The sequence below is a fragment of the Prionailurus viverrinus genome, chromosome A1 (genome assembly GCF_022837055.1).
Source record: "Prionailurus viverrinus isolate Anna chromosome A1, UM_Priviv_1.0, whole genome shotgun sequence".
NCBI lineage: Eukaryota > Metazoa > Chordata > Mammalia > Carnivora > Felidae > Prionailurus > Prionailurus viverrinus.
Window position 1 is genome coordinate 138,224,004 of NC_062561.1, and position 20,224 is coordinate 138,244,227.

The 20,224-nt window shown below is 36.5% G+C and overlaps 1 protein-coding gene across 1 annotated transcript in view; it reads left to right on the forward strand.

The window, feature by feature from the left end:
• Positions 1–20,224, forward strand: part of TNPO1 (transportin 1) — a 58,071-nt gene that overhangs the window by 11,781 nt on the left and 26,066 nt on the right. The window contains exons 6-11 of the mRNA XM_047853667.1: positions 1,545–1,678; positions 5,397–5,478; positions 8,753–8,875; positions 11,009–11,127; positions 17,507–17,567; positions 18,115–18,283. Of these exons, the coding sequence (XP_047709623.1) occupies positions 1,545–1,678; positions 5,397–5,478; positions 8,753–8,875; positions 11,009–11,127; positions 17,507–17,567; positions 18,115–18,283 (688 nt within the window). The remainder of the gene's footprint in view (positions 1–1,544; positions 1,679–5,396; positions 5,479–8,752; positions 8,876–11,008; positions 11,128–17,506; positions 17,568–18,114; positions 18,284–20,224) is intronic.

Below are 20,224 nucleotides of genomic sequence, written 5' to 3' on the forward strand. Positions count from 1 at the left end.
TTATGTATCTCTTTCATTAGCCGGCTTCCCATTTGTGTAGAAATCTGTTTTGAATGGGAACCATTTTAGGTGTTTTGCTTCTTCAAAGGCAGGGACTCCTCTCCCTCTCAAGAAAGCAAGCCTTGCTCGTAGACAGGACAAGCACTGAAATAACCTAACAAAATCAGGTGGCCTTTTGACTTGGCAGTTTGTCGCCTGATCTGAAAGAGGAAAAGGAGGGACTGGAGAGAGAGGGAGTGAGCAGAGGGGTCTTTAAAGTCACACTTTTCCCTCCCTAAAAACAAAAACAAAAAAGACGTACTTTCCCATATGTACATTTTCCAATAATGCCTTGGAAATACACTGGTAAGATTACAGAAGAACTGAAATAGTAATTGTATTCAGCCATTAAGTAAGAGTTGATTAAAATTTAAATCATGCTTTGGTATAGTGGTAACAACACGAAAGGAGATCAAAATTTTAGAAAGCACTTACCAAGAATAAAAAAATTAAAACTACAGTAATCATGAAATCATGGAGCTTCTATAGAAGTCGTATTTTAAATATTTATTTTGAGAGAGGGGGAGAGGATGTGAGCGGGGGAAGGGGCAGAGAGGAGATCCCAAGCTAGCTCTGCGCTGATAGTGCGGGGCTTGAACCCACAAACTTGAGATCACAACCTGAGCAGAAACCAGGAGTTGGACACTTAACCGACTGAGCCACCTAGGCACTCCCATAAGTCATATTTTAAAGAGAAAGTATTCTTCTATTAATTGTACGAGGAAAGTAAGTACCAAGTTTCTGCTCCTGATGGAATTACAAGCAATAAATGAGATGTTCAAGGTGGTTAGTAGGTTGCATGTTGTGTACTGGCAGGAGCTCTAGGTTAACCCCTTTGGTGTAAAATGGATGTAGGGAAATAGTTGCTAATTTGAATTTTTTGCCCGTTTACCATGTTTTGTCACCATTACCCAATGAATGGTTTTACATATAAGTAATTTTTAAAACATATTAAGACTTCTTTTTGACCTAAAATTGAAAAGAATATTTCGGGAGAAGTGAGCTTTTTCAGTTAGATAATATTTATTATAGTCCCTCCCAACCAAAATATCCTTTAATTTTAAGTCATTAAATGCTAGGATAAAAATGTACTATTATGTTTAAGCTAAGATTTTAGATACTTCAATGGTAAAATGATTTCTGTATTAAAATTGATGACTAAATTTATGGGTTTTATGAGAGCTGAAAACATTCATACAAATTAGTCAATATTCTTCAGTTTGCTTTTAAAATGGCTTCATTTATGGGGCACCTGGGTGGCTCAGTTGGTTAAGCGTTCGACTTCGGCTTAGGTCATCATCTTATGGTCTTTGGGTTCAAGCCCTCTGTCAGGCTCTGTGCTGACAGCTCAGAGCCTAGAGCCTGCTTCGAATTCTGTGTCTCCCTCTTTCTCTGCCCCGCCCCCTCTCCCCCCACTTGTGCTCTGTCTCTATCTCAAAAATAAACATTAAAAATAAAATGGCGTCACTTTTAATTAATTGTAATAATTTAAATATCTTTCACAGGGAGCATTTGGTGCCCTTCAGAAGATCTGTGAAGATTCTGCTGAGATTTTAGATAGTGATGTTTTAGATCGTCCTCTCAACATCATGATCCCCAAGTTTTTACAGTTCTTCAAGCACAGTAGTCCAAAAATAAGGTATCTGTGTAGCCAGTATCAAATTAATTTGTAAACTGTAAGCCTGACCACTCTCATTTTCCATTACCTAATGTTTTTGTGATTGGCAGAAGATGCTGATATTCCACAAAGGTGAACTTCAGTAGTTGAAATGTACTCCTTTCATAGCAAAACACATGAAATGTGAACTTTATCTGATGAAATTTTCATCCAATACGATAGTTCTCTACCTTCTAGATGGTATGCTTCAAAGATCCTTTGTGTAAGGCTGAAAGTCATTGTGTTTTGGGGATGTTGTCATGTTGTTTTTGTTTTAATTTATGAATCTTGCCAAGTACAGGTACCTTCATTTGCAGCTTTGTGGTAAAAATTGCTCCCATACGACATCTGAATTATTTAGTAATTTCAGTTTAAGCGTTTTACATCTAATTTAAAACACTTTGAGCGTGAAGGTAGAAGAATTTTTGAGTACACTCAGATCAGTAGGGCCAATTGGCCACAAGTTAACCTTGGCCTGCTTTGTTTTCCTGTTATATCCCTAGTTCCTTGAGCAGTGCCTAGCATATAGTTGTTGAAATATTTTGGAATATTAGCCTTTGAGTAACTTGATTATCATCACTTGTCCTGTTGAGCTATAATTATCATGATGCTTTCACACTTTTGAGGTGTGTGAGACTCCTGTAACTTCACCAAAAGTTCCCCAGGCTGCTCTACTCGTTTTTTTGTGTTTTTTGTATTTTTCTTTTTGCTTTCTGCAAGTAATTCTCCTTTTGTCTTTTGCTTATCATTAGTATGGAAAAGTCAGTGCTTTTCTGATTGTCAGTTGCTCTGATTTTTATTGTTTCCCATTGTCAGTGCTTCATGCTTTCAGGTAGAATGATCAAACACCATATTACTATTTAAAGTAGAAATTGTGCAGGATCCCAGAGGCAGAGATATCCAGCTGCATGAACTTTATGCATAGGCTATAACTGTTTAGTTGTTCATTGGAGTTTATTCCAAGATTCCAAGCTGTATTCTGAAGGATTCTCGTTTCAACAGTGTGACCAGAGGGTAATCAGGAATCTTTTTCTTGCTTAAATTCTTTATTTCTTTTTCCTTTATCTCGATCTAATTTTAATTACTTTTCATCGTAAGTCGTACTTAATACAGTGTTCTCACAGTGGAAACTTAATAGGTGCTTAATTTATGGTAGTGTCATGCAAACAAATAATGACATTTTACTCTTCCTGACATAGTTAACTAGAGTTCATGTTCCCTAGGAAGTCTTCTCCTCTTAATCTTTCAACTAAGGTGATGAAGAAAGGTATAGTTGTTTGCATATTTTTCTTTACTCCTAAGAAAGTCACTTTTTTTGTGACCCAATTCTTAACAATTGAAAGAAAAACAGAAAAACCCAAAAAGCATATTCCTGGCAATTGGCATACCATTACTAGATATAACAGTGTTTTGTAATTTTAGTACGTTTTTGTGGGTGGACATTTGTTTAAAACTTGACTAGGTGGACTTCAGTAATATAGAAATGTTTCTGTTTAGTGACTCTTCATTACTACCCATTTGAGATTCTGTTGTACATACCATTAAAATTTTTTCTTCACTTTAACATGTATTTGGGTAAATGTATTTGCTATGTATTTTAGCAACACGTTAAGCTTCATCTTTATATTTTATTCTATATTATTGTTTAACGCCTTATTTATACAGTTTAACTGATATTTTTTATGTACTATTAAAAGTGGTTTTCCATCTCAAAATAACTGCTGAACTTTGAGAATATAGAATGAGGCAAAGGATTATAGTTTTATCCATTACAGGATTAAGCAATTGAAAAATCAGAGCCACTTGATTTTTTTATAAATCCTACCAGAAATCCACAAAGTTGGGTTATCATTCTTAGCTCATGACCTTCTCATCTTGGCCCACTTGCATTTAGTCTTTAGTTACATATTAGTTATTTTTAATAATAAGCACTCCAATCTACCATCCAGAATGAAAGCTAAGGTCTTGACAGCAACCTACATCTAATCCTGACTTGACCCTTCCCTTGGATTGTTAAAAAAACAATTATTGAAAATATATATGATATGTAAAAAAATGTATATATGTATATATATATATCTGTATGTGTTTTTAACTTTATAAATAGTATTTTACTGAACTTAATCTTTGGTGACTTTTTAAATTTAATATTTTGCTAGGATTCGTCCATATTTTGTCATTATAGCTCATTTGTTTTGACAACTGTATAGTACCTCATACGAGGTTTACACAATTTATTCATGGTGTTCCCCTTGAACCCCCCCCCTTAGCCTTTGGGTGGCTTCCAGGTACTTGCTAGTGTGGATAGTGCTGTTGAAAACATTTGCTTGTCTCCTTTTGTCTATTTGCAAGAGTTTCTAGGAAGATGTAAAGTCTTTGGGGAGGAATTTCTAAGACACTGGGCACATAACAAGGAAAGAACCCCAAACTTTTCCAGGGCGTTTGCATCAATTCATACTTTCTATTAACAAAGGAAAAGTTTCTCTGGATGCGTATATTCTGCATTTAGTATTGTCATGTATTTTAATTTTTGCCAAATAGAAAATTGTGTTTCATTATCAGCTTGATGGTTATTTCTGTGTCATTGGTTATGTTGAATATCTTGTCATAGGTTTATTGGGTATCTGGTACCTTCTTCTGTCGCCTTTTTCTCTTGGGTTATCAGAAGAAGAGGCAGACAGAAAAAAAACTATAGTTTCATGATAAGTACTGTGGAAAAATGAGAGTAAGGGCTTAGAGGTATTTTACATAGAAGTTTCACTGTACAGGTAACATTTGTGTAGAGATTCTGAACAAAGTAAAGTAACACATCTTTGAAAGGTCAAGGGGAAAGACATTTAAGACCGGGAACAAGTATAAAGGTCCTAGAGTTAGGAACAAGCCTTTTACACTGACCAAAAAAGAAAACTTAGCATCATACTAGGAAACGTAGGGAGTAACCACACTGTAGTGGAATGTCTAGGCCAATAGTCAGCAAACTGTAACCCATGGGGCCAAATTCAGCCCATAACATATGAATTAAGAATGATTTTATACTTAAAAAGGTTATGTTTGGGGGTGGGGGTGAACGTGCCACAGAGGTCTTATGTGACCCACAAATCTTAAAATATTACCATTTGATCTTTTGTAGAAAATATAGATTGTGTTTTATTGGAGAAATCTGAACAAGGGTATAATGTGATCTTATTGGAGGAATCCTCATAGGAAATCATGGCTTGGACTAGGGAAGAAGTGAAGGTGGTTAAGAAGTGATTGGATTATGGGTATATTTTTACAGGTAGTGCCATTAGGAGTTGCTATGGCATTGAGTTGACTATGTCTTTAGTTTTAAAGGAATGTGTACCCCTTATATATATCCATTATGCTTCTGCCCACCATCCCACTGTTCAGAGGTATCCACTATTAAAAATATGCACATGTCCTTTTTGAGTCTCTCCACTTTCAGAGAAGTACTAATGTTCTGCACCCTGCGTTTTTCATTTAAGATTCATACTCTGTGTGAGCTACACAGAGAGTTTGACTCATTCTTTTCAGGGTGTGTATACATATATGTGTGTGCCATATATATATAAATACTTACATTTATGGTTCTACATACACCATAATTTTTTTTACGGAGGAGTATTTAAGTTCTTGTCAGTCTTCTGTAAATAGAAAATGCTGCAGTGAGCATGTGTTAAATGTTAAATTTTGTTTCTAGGTCTCACGCTGTTGCATGTGTCAATCAGTTTATCATCAGTAGGACTCAAGCTCTGATGTTGCACATTGATTCTTTTATCGAGGTAAGATTGTCTCTCTCCCCTTCCCCCCACCCCCATTTGCTTTTGGGAAAGTTAGAAAATGTTAAATTATTTGATAGTATTAAAATTGGATACAGTGTAGACTTTGTGATTTTTGTTAACTAAAAATAAAAGCACTTTTCCTCTATTACTGATTTTTTTTTTTTTTAACGATACAAACATCACTTATGGAATTTGGGTGTTTAATATCTTGAGTATTTTGTTTGTCAAATTTTATCAAATTTTTTGTTTGAATATACTATTCAAATTCCAAATGTAAATTAAGTCTCCCAGCTATTTTGCAGTATTTGAAACATGAAACATTGGTGAGTTTGAATCATCTTAACTTGATAAAGAATCTGAAGGCATAGACTAAAAGGACGGTGCTTCATTTTCCATTGGTTTCCATGGTAAAATTAGAGGTGTCATGGAAAAAATTGACTTTTAAATCTCGTCAAGCATTTCTAAAGGCCCTTTTACCTTTTCGATAAAAGCAGAAAGGCAACAACAGCATTATTTTTTGGCCATGAACCCTAAGGAACAGGATTTTTTCAGAACTGCTACCGCTTGATCACCACAGTTGTAAACAAGTTGTTAAAGTTCCTTAAGCATTTCACTTTTATTTTCATTATAATAGTTCATTCCTTTCCAGCTATTAAAAATTTTAGAGGCCATCCTGCTAGAATTTTTGTTGGGAAATTATAAGAAAGGAGGGGAAAATGGTGTCATCTTTTCCCTCATCACTTAAATTGACAAGCTTTTTTCTGAACATATCTTACCAGTAGACTATGAGTAGTAGCCATAAGGATCCTCTAGCCATTTAAAAGTTGAAACTAAAACACGAGTCTTCAGTGGATATTGCCGAGTCCTGTGAATTAGGCATTGTGCTTGGTGCTAGGGATAGATACATAAATAAATGTTATGCCTCAAGGTGTTTTCAGTCTGGTTTGGTGTAGAAGGTAGTGGATTATCTCAAGGTCTGGCGTCAGCCTGCCTGGGTTCAAATCTCAGCTCCACAGCTGCTAACTTTGGGCACATTATTTAACATGTTTTCCATTACCTTCTCTATAAAATGAGGCTAATAATTTACCTTGTTGGATTGTTAAAAAGATACTTGCTGTAACTAAATTGGAACAGAGCCTGCTATTCCAGAGCTATTTCATAGCTTAAAACAGGAACAGGGATAGATACACCAATATCTTATATAGAAATATAATTTAGAATAAAAGATACTAAATTTCCTCAGAAAACAAAATTTCCACAGGACCATACTCAGCAAGTGGAGCAAGAACATCTCCCAACATTTTAAAGTCTTTTCCATTAGTGTTCCATTACCATTTTAACAGTTCTTTCCTACTTGATAATCCTACAAGATTCAACTAGTTCTCCATCCTACGAGAGCAGTCAACATCCATAGGAAGCACCTGACACATAGTAGGCCCTCGATAACCATTTGCTAAATGAAGAAATGGATCATTTATTTCTTGAATTATTGTTTTTATCAGGGGCAGGTGTTACGTCTGCTGAGTCTGACAATATTGACTGAAAAGTGTATTAGTTACTATTATGTGGCTAAGACCTATCTTGGCAAAGCTAAATACTCATACTTAAGACAACATTAAATTTAACGAAGAATGTGTATTGAACCTATAAGCAGTGCTGTCGGAGTATTCTCTGTGTAAAATATATATATCTATCTGATGAAAAGAGGAACTATAGAGGTTTCAAAGCATCCGATGCAGAGGCAGAACTTGGGGAAATCGAAGATCGAAGTTTTTAAAATTCTACATCAGTACTTCACATACTGTCACATTTGATATTTGAACTTCTCCTTTGTTTTATCCATTGTAATAAGATTTCAAGTTCATCTGTTTGGAGATGTTTCTCTGGCTTTTGGTTTTGGTTTTGTTTCTTTTTTGTTTTTTGGCTTTTTGTTTTTAAAGATTGTGGGACATCGAAGTTTTCTTAATGTTTATTTATTTTGAGTGGGGGGGTGGTGGCACAGCACGAGTGGAGGAGGGGCAGAGAGAGAGAATTCCAGACAGGTTCCACACCACCAGCACAGAGCCCGATGTGGGGCTCAAACTCAGAAAACCATGAGATGATGGCCTGAGCCAAGATCAACAGTGGGATGCTTGAATCGACTAAGCCATCCAGGCTCCCCCACGTTAAATTTTTTTAAATAATCTTTTTATTATAATTCATGTGTATGTGTAGATAAAATTCAGGAATGAAATGGGGGAGGGTTACTGTTTCTACTGCTTATATCTCCACTTTGAACCTCTACATAACATAGCTTGTTGGTATAAGGAAATGAATCTGGACTTAAAATTCCATGAAAACCAAATTCAGATGCCCCCTGGGTAGCAAGTTATGTAACTTCTAAACTTCTTTATCTGTAAAATTGTATAACAACATCTTAGAGAAGACTAAATGAAATAGTCTGTTGTTTATTCAGGCTTTTTGCCCCCTCACCTTGGTGACAAACCTGTTTGGGAAAACAATCTTGATTGCTACTTTTACTATTTTTTCAGTAGTTGGCTTGGAGAACAATAAGTAGTTTGGGGTTAAGTTGTTGGAAACTCAGCATACATTTCCCAGTTATTGATACTTTTAGAGAATTTGTACCTGTTACTACCCTAAGAATTGGGATTGGTAGAAATAATCTCTTGACAGACCGTAATTTTGAAGGAAAATTAAATTGTATTTTGAAGATTTTCTTCTGGGTGAGGGAGATGAATGCCCCATGTCCTAATGACATGGTTTTATTCGCACAAACTAAAATTACCTTAAAACATACCCAATCAGTGGTACCTGGGTGGCTCAGTCAGTTGAGTGGCCAACTTTGGTTCAGGTCATGACCTCATGGTTCATGGGTTTGAGTGTGGGCCCGTGTCATGCTTAGCGCTGACAGCGAGGAACCTGCTTCAAATTCTGTCGCCCCCTCTCTCTGCCCCTCCCCTGCTCATGTTCATTCTCTCTCTCTGTCTGTCTCAAAGATAAACATAAAAACAAAAACAAAACCCACAACCAATCATACTGTCTCCAAAAGAATGGCTTTAGGTCATTTACCAAAGTCATGGGTTTTGACAATTATCATCCTACATTTAATTAATTGTGTTAATAACCTAATATTTCAGGCCAATTAATTCCATCTTTATTTGTACCTTCTTAGAGTTTCTTTAAATGTTACCAACTTACAGATGACTGGTTATTATATATAAACCTTTCTAATACATTGAAATGCTTAACAAGAGAAAAATTTCTCATGCAATAGAACCTCTTTGCATTGGCTGGTGATGAAGAACCAGAGGTACGGAAAAATGTGTGCCGGGCACTTGTGATGTTGCTTGAAGTTCGAATGGATCGCCTGCTTCCTCACATGCATAATATAGTTGAGGTAATACAAACAACTTAAAGACACTCGCCTCATTTTTCCCCCAAGAAAATCCTTGAGATAAAAATGCATAATATCAAATTTATTTAACAATTTATTTAACACATTTGTTGGGGATGAATAATGAAAACAGTTTGGCCTTAAAATTGTAAGTTATCTTTATGGTGACTTTTCTCTCATGAGATTTAAGATGTGTATAGAGAGGGAAAATTATTTAAAGGAATAGATGGCTTTTAACCAGAGTAACTAGCAAATATTTAAATTATTTGTGTTTATCAGATATGGGTTAGACTAAGTGATCACTAAAACTGTGGTACATTAAGTAGCACATTCTTGTGTCATTGGAGTTTGGAATTACAGTGTTTGTTTTCCACCCATTACTGGTAAAATTACTCTCATCCACTTGTGATTTATGGTAACAGTGAAATTTCTGAGAAGACATAATCGCTATAGTTTTGGTTTTTTTTTAAGACTCTGTCAATCCCTATGCAATTAAAATAATTTTACTAGGAAATTCTGAGTATGTTGATCATAGATTAGCCATATTTAAAGGAAGTAGTACATAGCACCAAGGTAAAATTATTATTAGAACAAAATAACTTGTTTGGGCAGTACTCAGTACTGCTAGTGTCAAACTCTAGCACCTAGTTTTCATATTATTGGATATAGTTGTGTGTGAGTAGTATATAGCTTGGCAAGTGTGTGAGAACGTTATTTAGATCCTTTGTATGTTAGAGAGAAAATCTTTTTTTTAAAGGTTGGGGTCTAAGACCTGTTAGGAAAAGGCTAGCATTGATAGTGCACAGCCAGTCCTTTTCTGAAGCGTATGGAAGGGTCGTTGTAGAAATAAAGGTATGTAGCAGCACTAAATGGGAATAAGGTACATTTTCTCTGATGAACTTATTCTCTCTGAAGTGCTTAGAAGAATCAGGTGGAGTTAGTTGAGAGTTTAGTGAAAGCTGGAGCTAACCAGAAAGTTAAAGACCTTTATTTTATCATTTGCTAGGGCCATGTCATACCTGGGAAGCCAGCGTAGAACCGTAGAGTTCTACGATTCTTCAGCGATACTGAGCTTGGTAGTAGGACATGGTATGGAATGTAGTAGGGGTTGGCCAATCATATCTTTTGCGTTGCCATGTTTAGCCCTGTGAGATGTTGCAGTCAGGGAGAGAGTGTGTATAAAAGCTTCATCCATCATTTGATGCCATTTCCACGCCCATATACATTGGGAAATGCTATGAGTGCCTTTGATTATATTTATTTTGTTTTTGCATATTTTAAAAGATTTTTTAAAAGATTTAAAAGATTTTTGGGGCGCCTGGGTGGCTCAGTCGGTTAAGCATCTGACTTCAGCTCATGTCACCATCTCACGGTCCATGAGTTCGAGCCCCACATCGGGCTCTGAGCTGATGGCTCAGAGCCTGGAGCCTGCTTCCGATTCTGTGTCTCCCTCTCTCTCTGCCCCTCCCCCATTTATGCTCTGTCTCTCTCGTCTCAAAAATAAATAAACGTTAAAAAAAAAATTTTTAAGATTTTTTAAAAGAGAGGTAGACACAAAATTTGGATAAATTTTATGATCAGGTGTTCCTACAATTAAGAATGAATTTGGCTTGGCATGTTCAAAGGACATGATAAACCTATTTTCTCGGAAACTATAAATTATAGTAGCACTAAGAAATGTCGCTAGTTCTTTCCAAATTAAAAAAAATTAACTTTTGTAATTGTATATGTATATGTCACTTTATATTCGTGAAAATACAAAAGACAGCTTGAGTTGTTACATTATAAAAAGATTCTTCGTTTTAAAGAAAGGTATAATGGGCTTTCTTATTTTGATGTTTCTAATAAAACAGTGTTTGTTAATACATTTCATAAACTAAAATACACCTGTACAGAAGCAGATAGGCCAGACATGCTTAGGACACTTTTCATTAAGCAACATTCTATACCAGTGGTTCTTCAGTTTGGCTGCGTTTTAGAATTGACTCAGAAACTTTTAAAAATCCAAAGCCTAGGTTGAGAATTACTATAAAGTTCAAGGCCACAGCAGAGGATGACCATTACCTTGCTGGAAAAAGGTTAGGTTTATTTTAATTGTGTGATTTAAACTGATTAATACTAATGCTTTGTTTGTAGTACATGCTCCAGAGGACGCAAGATCAAGATGAAAATGTGGCTTTGGAAGCCTGTGAATTCTGGCTCACTTTGGCTGAGCAACCGATATGCAAAGATGTACTCGTAAGGCATCTTCCTAAGTAAGTGTTCGTTCTGCTGAATGCTACCTTGTTCTTATATTTAACAGTGAGTCCTCGTTTTTGCATTTTTAGATTGCATTCTTCTGCCGTTAGGGAATGAAATTCTAAATGAGTTAGACTTAATTTTACTTGGTATAACTGTCGATTATAACTAAAGAGATTTTTCAAGAAGCGGTTTTTGGGGTTGTTTTTTTTTGTTTTAATTACATGTGAGTGGTTTATTCTAAATCATAATCTTAATTGTGGATAATTTGTGGCACGTTTCTTTCTTTCCTTTTTTTTCTTTTTTTTTCCCCTTTAATCCTGTTAATTTGACTGGACTTGGGTGGGGTTTTCTCCCCAAAAGTTATTTTCCGGTAGTTGTGATGCTATCGGGTTTTTGGTTAGCCTATTATTAAGCCTATTTCTAACTCTGAATGCTGTTTTATCAGGTTGTTTTTTTAATCTTTTTTCCACTTTTATTGAGACATAATTGACCTAAAACATTGTATTAATTTTGCTACATAATGATTTGATACATGTGTTAAAGTTAATTACTTTTAAAAGTAATGCTTGGGGCGCCTGGGTGGCTCAGTCAGTTGAGCGTCTGACTTCAGCTCAGGTCATGATCTCACGGTTTGAGGTTTGAGTCCTGCGTCAGGCTCTGTGCTGAAAGCTCAGAGCCTGGAGCCTGCTTCAGATTCTGTGTCTCCCTCTCTCTGACCCTTATCCACTCATGCTGTCTTTCTTCAAAAATAAATTTAAAAAACATTGAAAAAAAAATTTTTTTTGAATAAAAAAAATAAAAGTAGTGTTTAACTTTCTTTTGAAAAATTTTTTGTGTATGTTAGTGCCATATGCCAAATAACATTTATTCAGAGTGTTTGGGGAGAGTTAAATTTGATAGTATGTAAAAGCACTTCACATGGCATCTAGCTCTCTTCAGTACTTAAAATTTTGATTATACTGTTTTGTGGTTTGCTGTTTTCAGTTGTATATTGTGCAGTTTCCCCTTCTCAGTTTTTAAGCTTTGAATACTATTCCATCATGTTGTGCATACTGTTTTATATTCGACCCTTCTATTGTTGAATATTTACATTTGCCTTTTTTTTTTTTTAATGTTTTATTTATTTGTTTTGAGAGAGAGTACAAGCAAGGGAGGGGCAGAAAGGAAGAGAGAGAAAGCATCTCCTGCAGGCTTCATGCTGTCAGCTCGGACTCCAGAACCATGAGATCATGACCCGAGCGGAGATCAAGAGTTAGATGCTTAACCAACTGAGCCACCGAGGCACCCCTGCCCTTTTTTAAAAATTTTAAGTAATCCTGAGTCAGCGTCTTTTCTTTGTCCATAAGTGGTTATCTCTTTCAGGTAGAATTCTTACAAGTGATGTTTACCAAAGTCAAAGGATCATAAATACTCCACAAATTGTTCTGTAGTGAAGTTACACCAATTTATAAGCCACCACCAGCATCCCATCCTGTCAACCTTCTGCTGGCCATTACCATTTCTGTAATCTTAGTCATCTGGATGAGCAAAACAAAACCACTTGTTTTAGTATGTTATGGTATCGGTGGGTTAACTTTTTTTTTCCCAGATATTTATGTTACTTGGATGTTCTCATTTTCATATCTGTCGCATTCTTTTTCTTTTTCCACCAAGAAAGCAGCAGTTGTACCTATATTTTATTCTAGTCAGTCTGGAGTTTATTAGGGAGTAAAGTGCAAGGTGGTGTGCTAAATGGATTTTCCTCCTTTAGGAAATCCAGATAATTAACTTTTTTTCTCCTTAACTTGTGATGCCACTTTTATGATGTGCTTAATTCTTACTATAGGACCATATAATTCAAAAAGTCTTATAAACGGGTGCCTCAGTCAGTTAAGCATCTGATTGTTGATTTCAGCTCCGGTCATCTCACGGTTGGTGGGTTGAAGCCCCACATCAGACTACCTGCTGACAGTGCAGAGCCTGCTTGGAATTCTCTCTCTGTCCCTCCCCAGCTCTCTCTCTCCCTCAAAAATAAATAAAACTTTTTTTTTTTTAGTGTTATATAAGCAGACATTAATTCATACAAAGACTGAAGAAATTCTATCATGAAAACCCAAGCTATAACATTAGGAAGTATTGTTAATAAGCAATTAGAACTTCATGCTCCAACTTGGTTATTACACTAATAAAACCTAAACATCCTTAAAGCAAGGAAGAACTTGGTATCAGGCTAAAAGAGCAGAACTTAATCTTTTTTTCTATGCTAATTGTTGCAGACCTTAAATAACCTAAGGCAGCCATAACTGGGTTTGATACATATATCTTCCGAACCATTGGTTTGGGAACCATATTTATATAAAACAAGGCTACTTTTATTTTTTCATTATAAAAATGCATTTTGAGGACTGGAGAATAACCACACTTATCTGATGCTGAAATAGGAAACATAATAAAAGCACTAGTTTTTCCTAGCACTGTTCATCAGCCCCATGTTTATTATGAGCAAAAAATGTTTGCTTAGGAGTAAAAATTGTATATGTAATGAGAACTGTGTTGTTATGAACTCATATAGAAAGCACCAGAGTGTCAAGGGATGACAGTAAATTCTTTTATGTGTTTCTGGGCTTTGTAAAATCTGTTCCTTTTTTTTTTTCTTTGGTTTTAACCAATATTATTCTCTTTTGATTACTGAATATTTGATGATATATTTTCTTATCTGGCAGAGCAATTCTTCATATTTTTTTTTAATGTTTATTTATTTTGAGAGTGAGTGCGTGCATGTGTGAGTGAGCGGGGCGGGGGGGGGGGGGGGGGGGGCGGCGCACAGAGAGACAAGGAGAGAGAATCCCAAGCAGGCTCCACACTGTCAGTGCAGAGCCCAACATAGGGCTTGAACTCAAACTGTGAGATCATGACCTGAGCTGAAATCACCAGTGGAATGCTTAACTGACTGAGGCATCCAGGTGCCCCTCATTTCATTTTTTATTCCCAGTTATTTTGGCTTTTCCCCCACCTTTATTCTTATACATTAATATTAGTACCTCCTGGCACTGTTTGGATTAATCTATGTAAAGCAAGTAATGCTAAGTACGTATTTAAGGACTCAGTAAACATTCATTGTTGGTATTGACGTCGTTGCCTTTCCGTGAAATTGCATTAAAAATTCTCTCTTGGGGCGCCTGGGTGGCTCAGTTGGTTAAGCGTCCAACTTCAGCTCAGGTCATGATCTCTCAGTCCATGAGTTCGAGCCCTGCGTTGGGCTCTGTGCTGACAGAGCCTGGAGCCTGCTTCACATTCTGTGTCTCCCTCTCTCCCTGCCCCTCCCCTGCTCTGTCTCTCTCTGTCTCAAAAATAAATAAAAACATTAAAAAGAAAAAATATCTCTCTTTACTGGGGTGCCTGGCTGTCTCAGTCAGTAGAACATGGGACTCTTGATTCAGGATCATGAGTTCAAGCCCCATGTTGGGCGTAGTGGTTAATTTTTTTTCTAAAAAAGAAAAATTCTCTTTTTTCGGGCTACATGAGGCTTCAGGAGAAGGCTCCTTAATAATTAGACCTAAAAATAGTGGTCTGCCTTGAAAGATGGGAATTCTTCAGACAAACGCCATATTGCTACATGGTCACAGTTAATGTCCATATCTCACTTTCCAATTTGATTTGCTTACCCAGCTTTATCAGTCCCTTATTGCCTGCATATCTTTTCATTCTGTCTTTCTCTGGCACAGACATCACAATTCACAAATCAACTATATTGACCATAAACTTCTAGCTACCCTGCATCTCCCCTGCTCTGGAATAATAAACTGTCTTTGCTTCCTGTCAAATGCTTTTGGGAAGTCACACCACCAGGATTGATGGTTGTAGAAATGCATGGTTTTCGATGTCAAGTGGCCCCTTCACACTGCCAGTTTTTCTTATTCCAGGTCACTTTTTATCTTCCATTCAGTAGAGCAGCCATTCAAACCTTTATCACTCTTCTGAATTCTCTTCATTCATTCTGAGCACTTCTGCTTTATAGGAAAAACAAGTGACCCTTCATCTTGCCCCAAAACTTAAAGATATATTTTCACATGAGTGGTCTTGGACAGCATAATTTTTTCTTCAGATACCTCATTCCATCGAATATATACTTGTCTCTGAACTTTCTTTCTCTTTCTCCATAACTTGAATTTTTTCCGTCTTAAAAATGATTCAGAAGAACAGATGAGGCTCACTGTCCTTACTTCTTTACCTCACCTCATGTTATTTCACAGTCTGCCATCTGTCTCCCCACTTCCCCCAAATTATTGACAGAAATGACTTAATTGTTGGTGATCCAAATGGATCTGTCTCTGCAAAATGCCTGTAGCTTATAAAATAGGGTTTTATTTGTTATAAATTTTATATAGCTGTCTTATATTAGCTGTAATGTTAAATTGATATTAATCTGTATTTTAGAATTTGAAAGGATTTAAACATGAAAATGTGGCTGGCCCATATTTTTTCTACCTGTCTAGGAAATTTTGAATCTTACTGCTTTCTTTTCCCTATTATTATTCCTTTAGTTAATGAGGGCTTACAGAATTATCTCATTGATGGTAGAGTTGTACCCAAAATTAGTTGTGCACATGTTTATTTAATTGGTGTCAGATGATGTAACTCTTTGAAGTAAGGCCTCTACAAAGGCCTAAGACATTATTGTAGAGAGTGAGAATTTCTTAGATCTGTTGTAGGGAAACAAAATTATTTTTGGAGTCACGCCAAACTGGTTTTGAATTCTGACTCTCCCATTACTTAAAATTAATGACCTTGTGGAAATAATGTAACATCTCTGAGGCTTAGCTGACTCATCTGTAAAAAGGAGATCATAATATCTTTTTCACTAGATTATAAGAAAAGTGCTTACTAATAAGTCCCACAGCTGGTAGTCATGAGTATGAGTTTCTTTTGGCTATTCACACTTCCCAAGCCACCCAGAACTATTAAAGGTAGAATTCAGAAGCAGAGAACTGTGGACTTTTTTAATGTTTCCAAAGTGTTCTCATAACCTTTTATCCTCAGTAGACTCTTAAGTGTGTAATGGGCCACTGAGAAAGGAAATCATCAAAGCTTAAGAAACCTATCAAAGCTTAAAATTCTCATAGCTACAAAGGAACTGTAGTGTTTTGACCTTTTTATTATGTTTTTTGATAATTTTTAAACTATTCTTACATACCTGGGATTCCATATTTACAAACATCTTGGTTCTGATTTAATAAGTACATTAATACTTTAGATTGGATATGATATCCTGATTTAACTATTTTCTTATTGGAAATTTGAGTTAATTTCTTAAATTAAAATTTCCTAACTTTTTTATCAAAGGCTATGATCTTCTTGATAGAGCTCTTTTTTTTTTTTAAGTTTATTTATTTTTAATGTTTACTTTTAAGAGAGACAGAGAGTGAGAGCAGGGGGTGGGGCAGAGAGAGAGGGAGACACAGAATCCAAAGCAGGCTCCAGGATCTGAGCTGCCAGCACAGAGCCCAACTGCGGGGCTTTTGAACTCATGAACCATGAGATTGTGACCTGAGCCGAAGTTGAACACAACCGGCTGAGCCACACAAGTGCCCCTAAGTTTTTTTTACTTTGAGAGAGACCATATGTGCACAAATGGGGGAGGGCTGAGGTGAAAGGAGGGGAGGGGGAAGAATGCCAAGCAGGCTCTGTGCTGTCAGTGCAGAGCTCCTTTCAGGGCTCCAAGTCATGAACCATGAGATCATGACCTGAGCCGAAACCAACAGTCAGACGCTTATCGCACTGAGCCTACCTCATGTCTTTTTTTCTTTTTTTTGCATTATTTCTTTTGGATAACTTACTTTAGACTTAGTATGTTTAACATTCTGAACATTATCCTCTCTTTTATTAAAAGAAGTACAAATAATGTAGGCTCATTGTAAAAATGTCACACTATTTAGAAATAAATGATTAATTTTATCCCTTTTTAGTCTGTTCAGCTTCTTCTCCAAAGATACCATTTTCTTGTATATCTTTCCTAGATAGTCTCTTTATACAAGTAATTACATAGTTAATCTCAATACTTTTAACTTAAATGGAAACTCAAATGCTATATGTGTTTTTACACGTTTTTGTTTGATTTTAACTATACTGTAATTTATTTTGGTGTCTCGTTCTTTTTCTAACCACTGTTGACAAGCTACCTTATCCTAAGATTCCATCCAGCAGATCCCATGCATGAGTATGTAAAAGGCCTGGGATATAAATGAGGAATACTTGTCATTTGAAAAGGGCAGACATCACAGAATATGCCCTAAGACAGTACTGGCAGGGATGGTTGGCTCTTCGGTATTACTAGTATACAAAAGGTCATTAAGGTTGCTTAAAAATTCTTATGAAATCTTTAGTTCTTTGTTTCATGAATTTCTCTCTTTATAGATTGATTCCTGTGTTAGTGAATGGCATGAAGTACTCAGATATAGATATTATCCTTCTTAAGGTAAGGAAACTTTTCTGATAAATAGGGAAGCTTTTTTCTTTTGACTTAGAGAATCTTTGAAGTTGACTAATAGAACATTTATTTAAAATAGACCCTGTGTAAATCTGTTTCCTATTACGTATAATGTGCTGCAAAGTGCAGAGAAGCAAACGATGAATTTGAGTGATAACATAGGCTAACTTCATTGGAACCAGATGGTGACACTAGTAGAGAAATTTCCTCTTGATTCAAATTATTTGTAGTTTATTTTAAGCTATATTGAATATGATCTCAGTCTTATTCAGGTACTCTAGATTATACCAGTTGATGGGAGGCAGTACTATAATGAGATTAAAAGTGCCTGATACCTGACATGTGTTACATGATAGTTCCTTCTCCCCTTAACACAGAACTGTTTTCTGCACAGGGGAGAGTGGTTCTTAACAAAGAGGTGTACTTCAAAACCATGTGCATGGCACCATCTCTCCTTATTCTGATTCTTTTATGCATGTACATGTTATTAGCTTATAATGATGTTTGAGTATTACCAAAATTTTTCTTAAAACAGGGTGATGTTGAAGAAGATGAAACAATTCCTGATAGTGAACAAGATATAAGGCCACGTTTTCATCGATCGAGGACAGTGGCTCAGCAGCACGATGAAGATGGAATTGAAGAGGAAGACGATGATGACGATGAAATTGATGATGATGATACAATTTCTGACTGGAATCTAAGTAAGTCAGAGGGAAGAATACAGTTGCCTGCTTTGATAGCAACTTCATTGAGAAATCATACACATAATTGTACAGTGGCCTCATTAAAGGGTACAGTTCAGTCGTTTTCGTATATTCAGAGTTATGGAACCATCACCCCAGTAAGTTTCGGAATGATTTCGTCACCCTAAAAATAACCCCGTTCTTATTAGAGGTCGCGCCCCATATTTCTTCCAGTCCCCCAGCCCAAAGTAACTACCAGTCTCTATTCTGTCTCTCTGGAATTGCCTATTTTGGACATTTCCCATAAATGGACAATATGTGGTCCTTCATGACTGCCTTCTTTCACTTAGGATGTTTTCAGTATTTGTTCGTGTTATGGTGTGTATCAGTATTTCATTTCTTTTTAATTTTTTTTTTAATGTTTATTTTTGAGAGAGGGAGAGACAGAATATGAGTGGGGAAGGGGCATCGAGAGAGATGGAGACACAGAATCTGAAGCAGACTTCAGGCTCTGAGCTGTCAGCACAGAGCCTGACACGGGGCTTGAACTCACAAACCGTGAGATCATGACCCAAGCCGAAGTCGGACGCTCAACGGACTGAGCCACCCAGGCGCCCCACTTCATTTCTTTTTAATGTGGAAAAATAATTCATTGTGTGGATATGCCGCATGGTTTTTATCCATTCATCACTTGATGGACATTTTGTTCTCCCTTTTGGCTATTGTGAGTAATGATGCTAAGAATGTTAATGTAAAGTTTGTGTGTGGACATATGTTTTCACTTGTGGATGTAGACAGAAGTGTGATTACTGGGTCATATGGTATATCTTTGTGTTTAAGCTTTTGAGGAACTACCAGGCTGTTTCCCACAGTGGCGCCATCATTTACTTTCTTACCAGCATTATCTTGCATTATCTTACGGTTGTGGTTTCTACGTATGCTTGCCAGCATTTGTTGTCACTTATTTTATAGCCATTCTAGTAGGTGTGATTATGCTTCTTAAAGACTTCTTACCTCAAACTGCCATTTTTCAAAAAGCCATACATTTTGTTTGACATTATAAAATAGGAACATTGGCTGCAAGATTTTCCTGTTTTCTTGATATAAACTTATTTTTCATGATAATTTGCCTGTTGATTATCAAGGATAACGCTAAAATAATATAAATTGTTTTCTCATTCTCAAAGTTACAAATGAAGTTTTTAAAACTTGCTTATTTTCAAACTTAACTGCAAATCGAAATCATCTATTGAGCCAGCATTCCGCCCCACACACTAATGAAATGAGGAATCTAGACACCCGTGTTTTGTTTTTGTTTCTGTGCTGGTCCTTAAAGTTTCATGCTCTAGTTCAAGGTTTCTCAACCTCCACATTGTTGACATTTTGCCACATGGTTCTTTGTTGTGGGGGCTGTTGTGTACATTGTAGAACGTGGAGCAGTACCCACCCCCCCTACACACAGTTGTCATGACCACCAGTGTCTCCAGACATTGCCCATTGTCCCCTGGGAAACAAAATTATGCTAGTTAAGAACCACGGCTATAATTCAGAGTGTTGGGATTTCTAATAACTGATGAAACAGTTAAATCCATGAATTATCAGACTGAACTGTGTAATTCATTTGGTTAAATAATGCTAATTCCTCTGTTGCCCATTTAGTTTTCTGTTCCTTAGAGTGCCCAATGTGCCCAGCACTAGGCCAAGGACTTGGCATGTGTATCCCATTTAATCTTTACAACAGCCTTAGGTTGGTAAGGAAACTGCAAAAAGAGAAACTTGTCCAAAGTTGGTTAACATAGCTAGTACTAATGGCATATTTAATCTTGGACTCCAAATCTCCCACAAGAGAACACGAGGTCTTCACTGCTGCCACAAATTATAGTAGCCCCCTGTAATCCACAAGGGGATATGTGCCAAGACCCCCAGTGGGTGCCTGAAACTCACAGATAGTACCACACC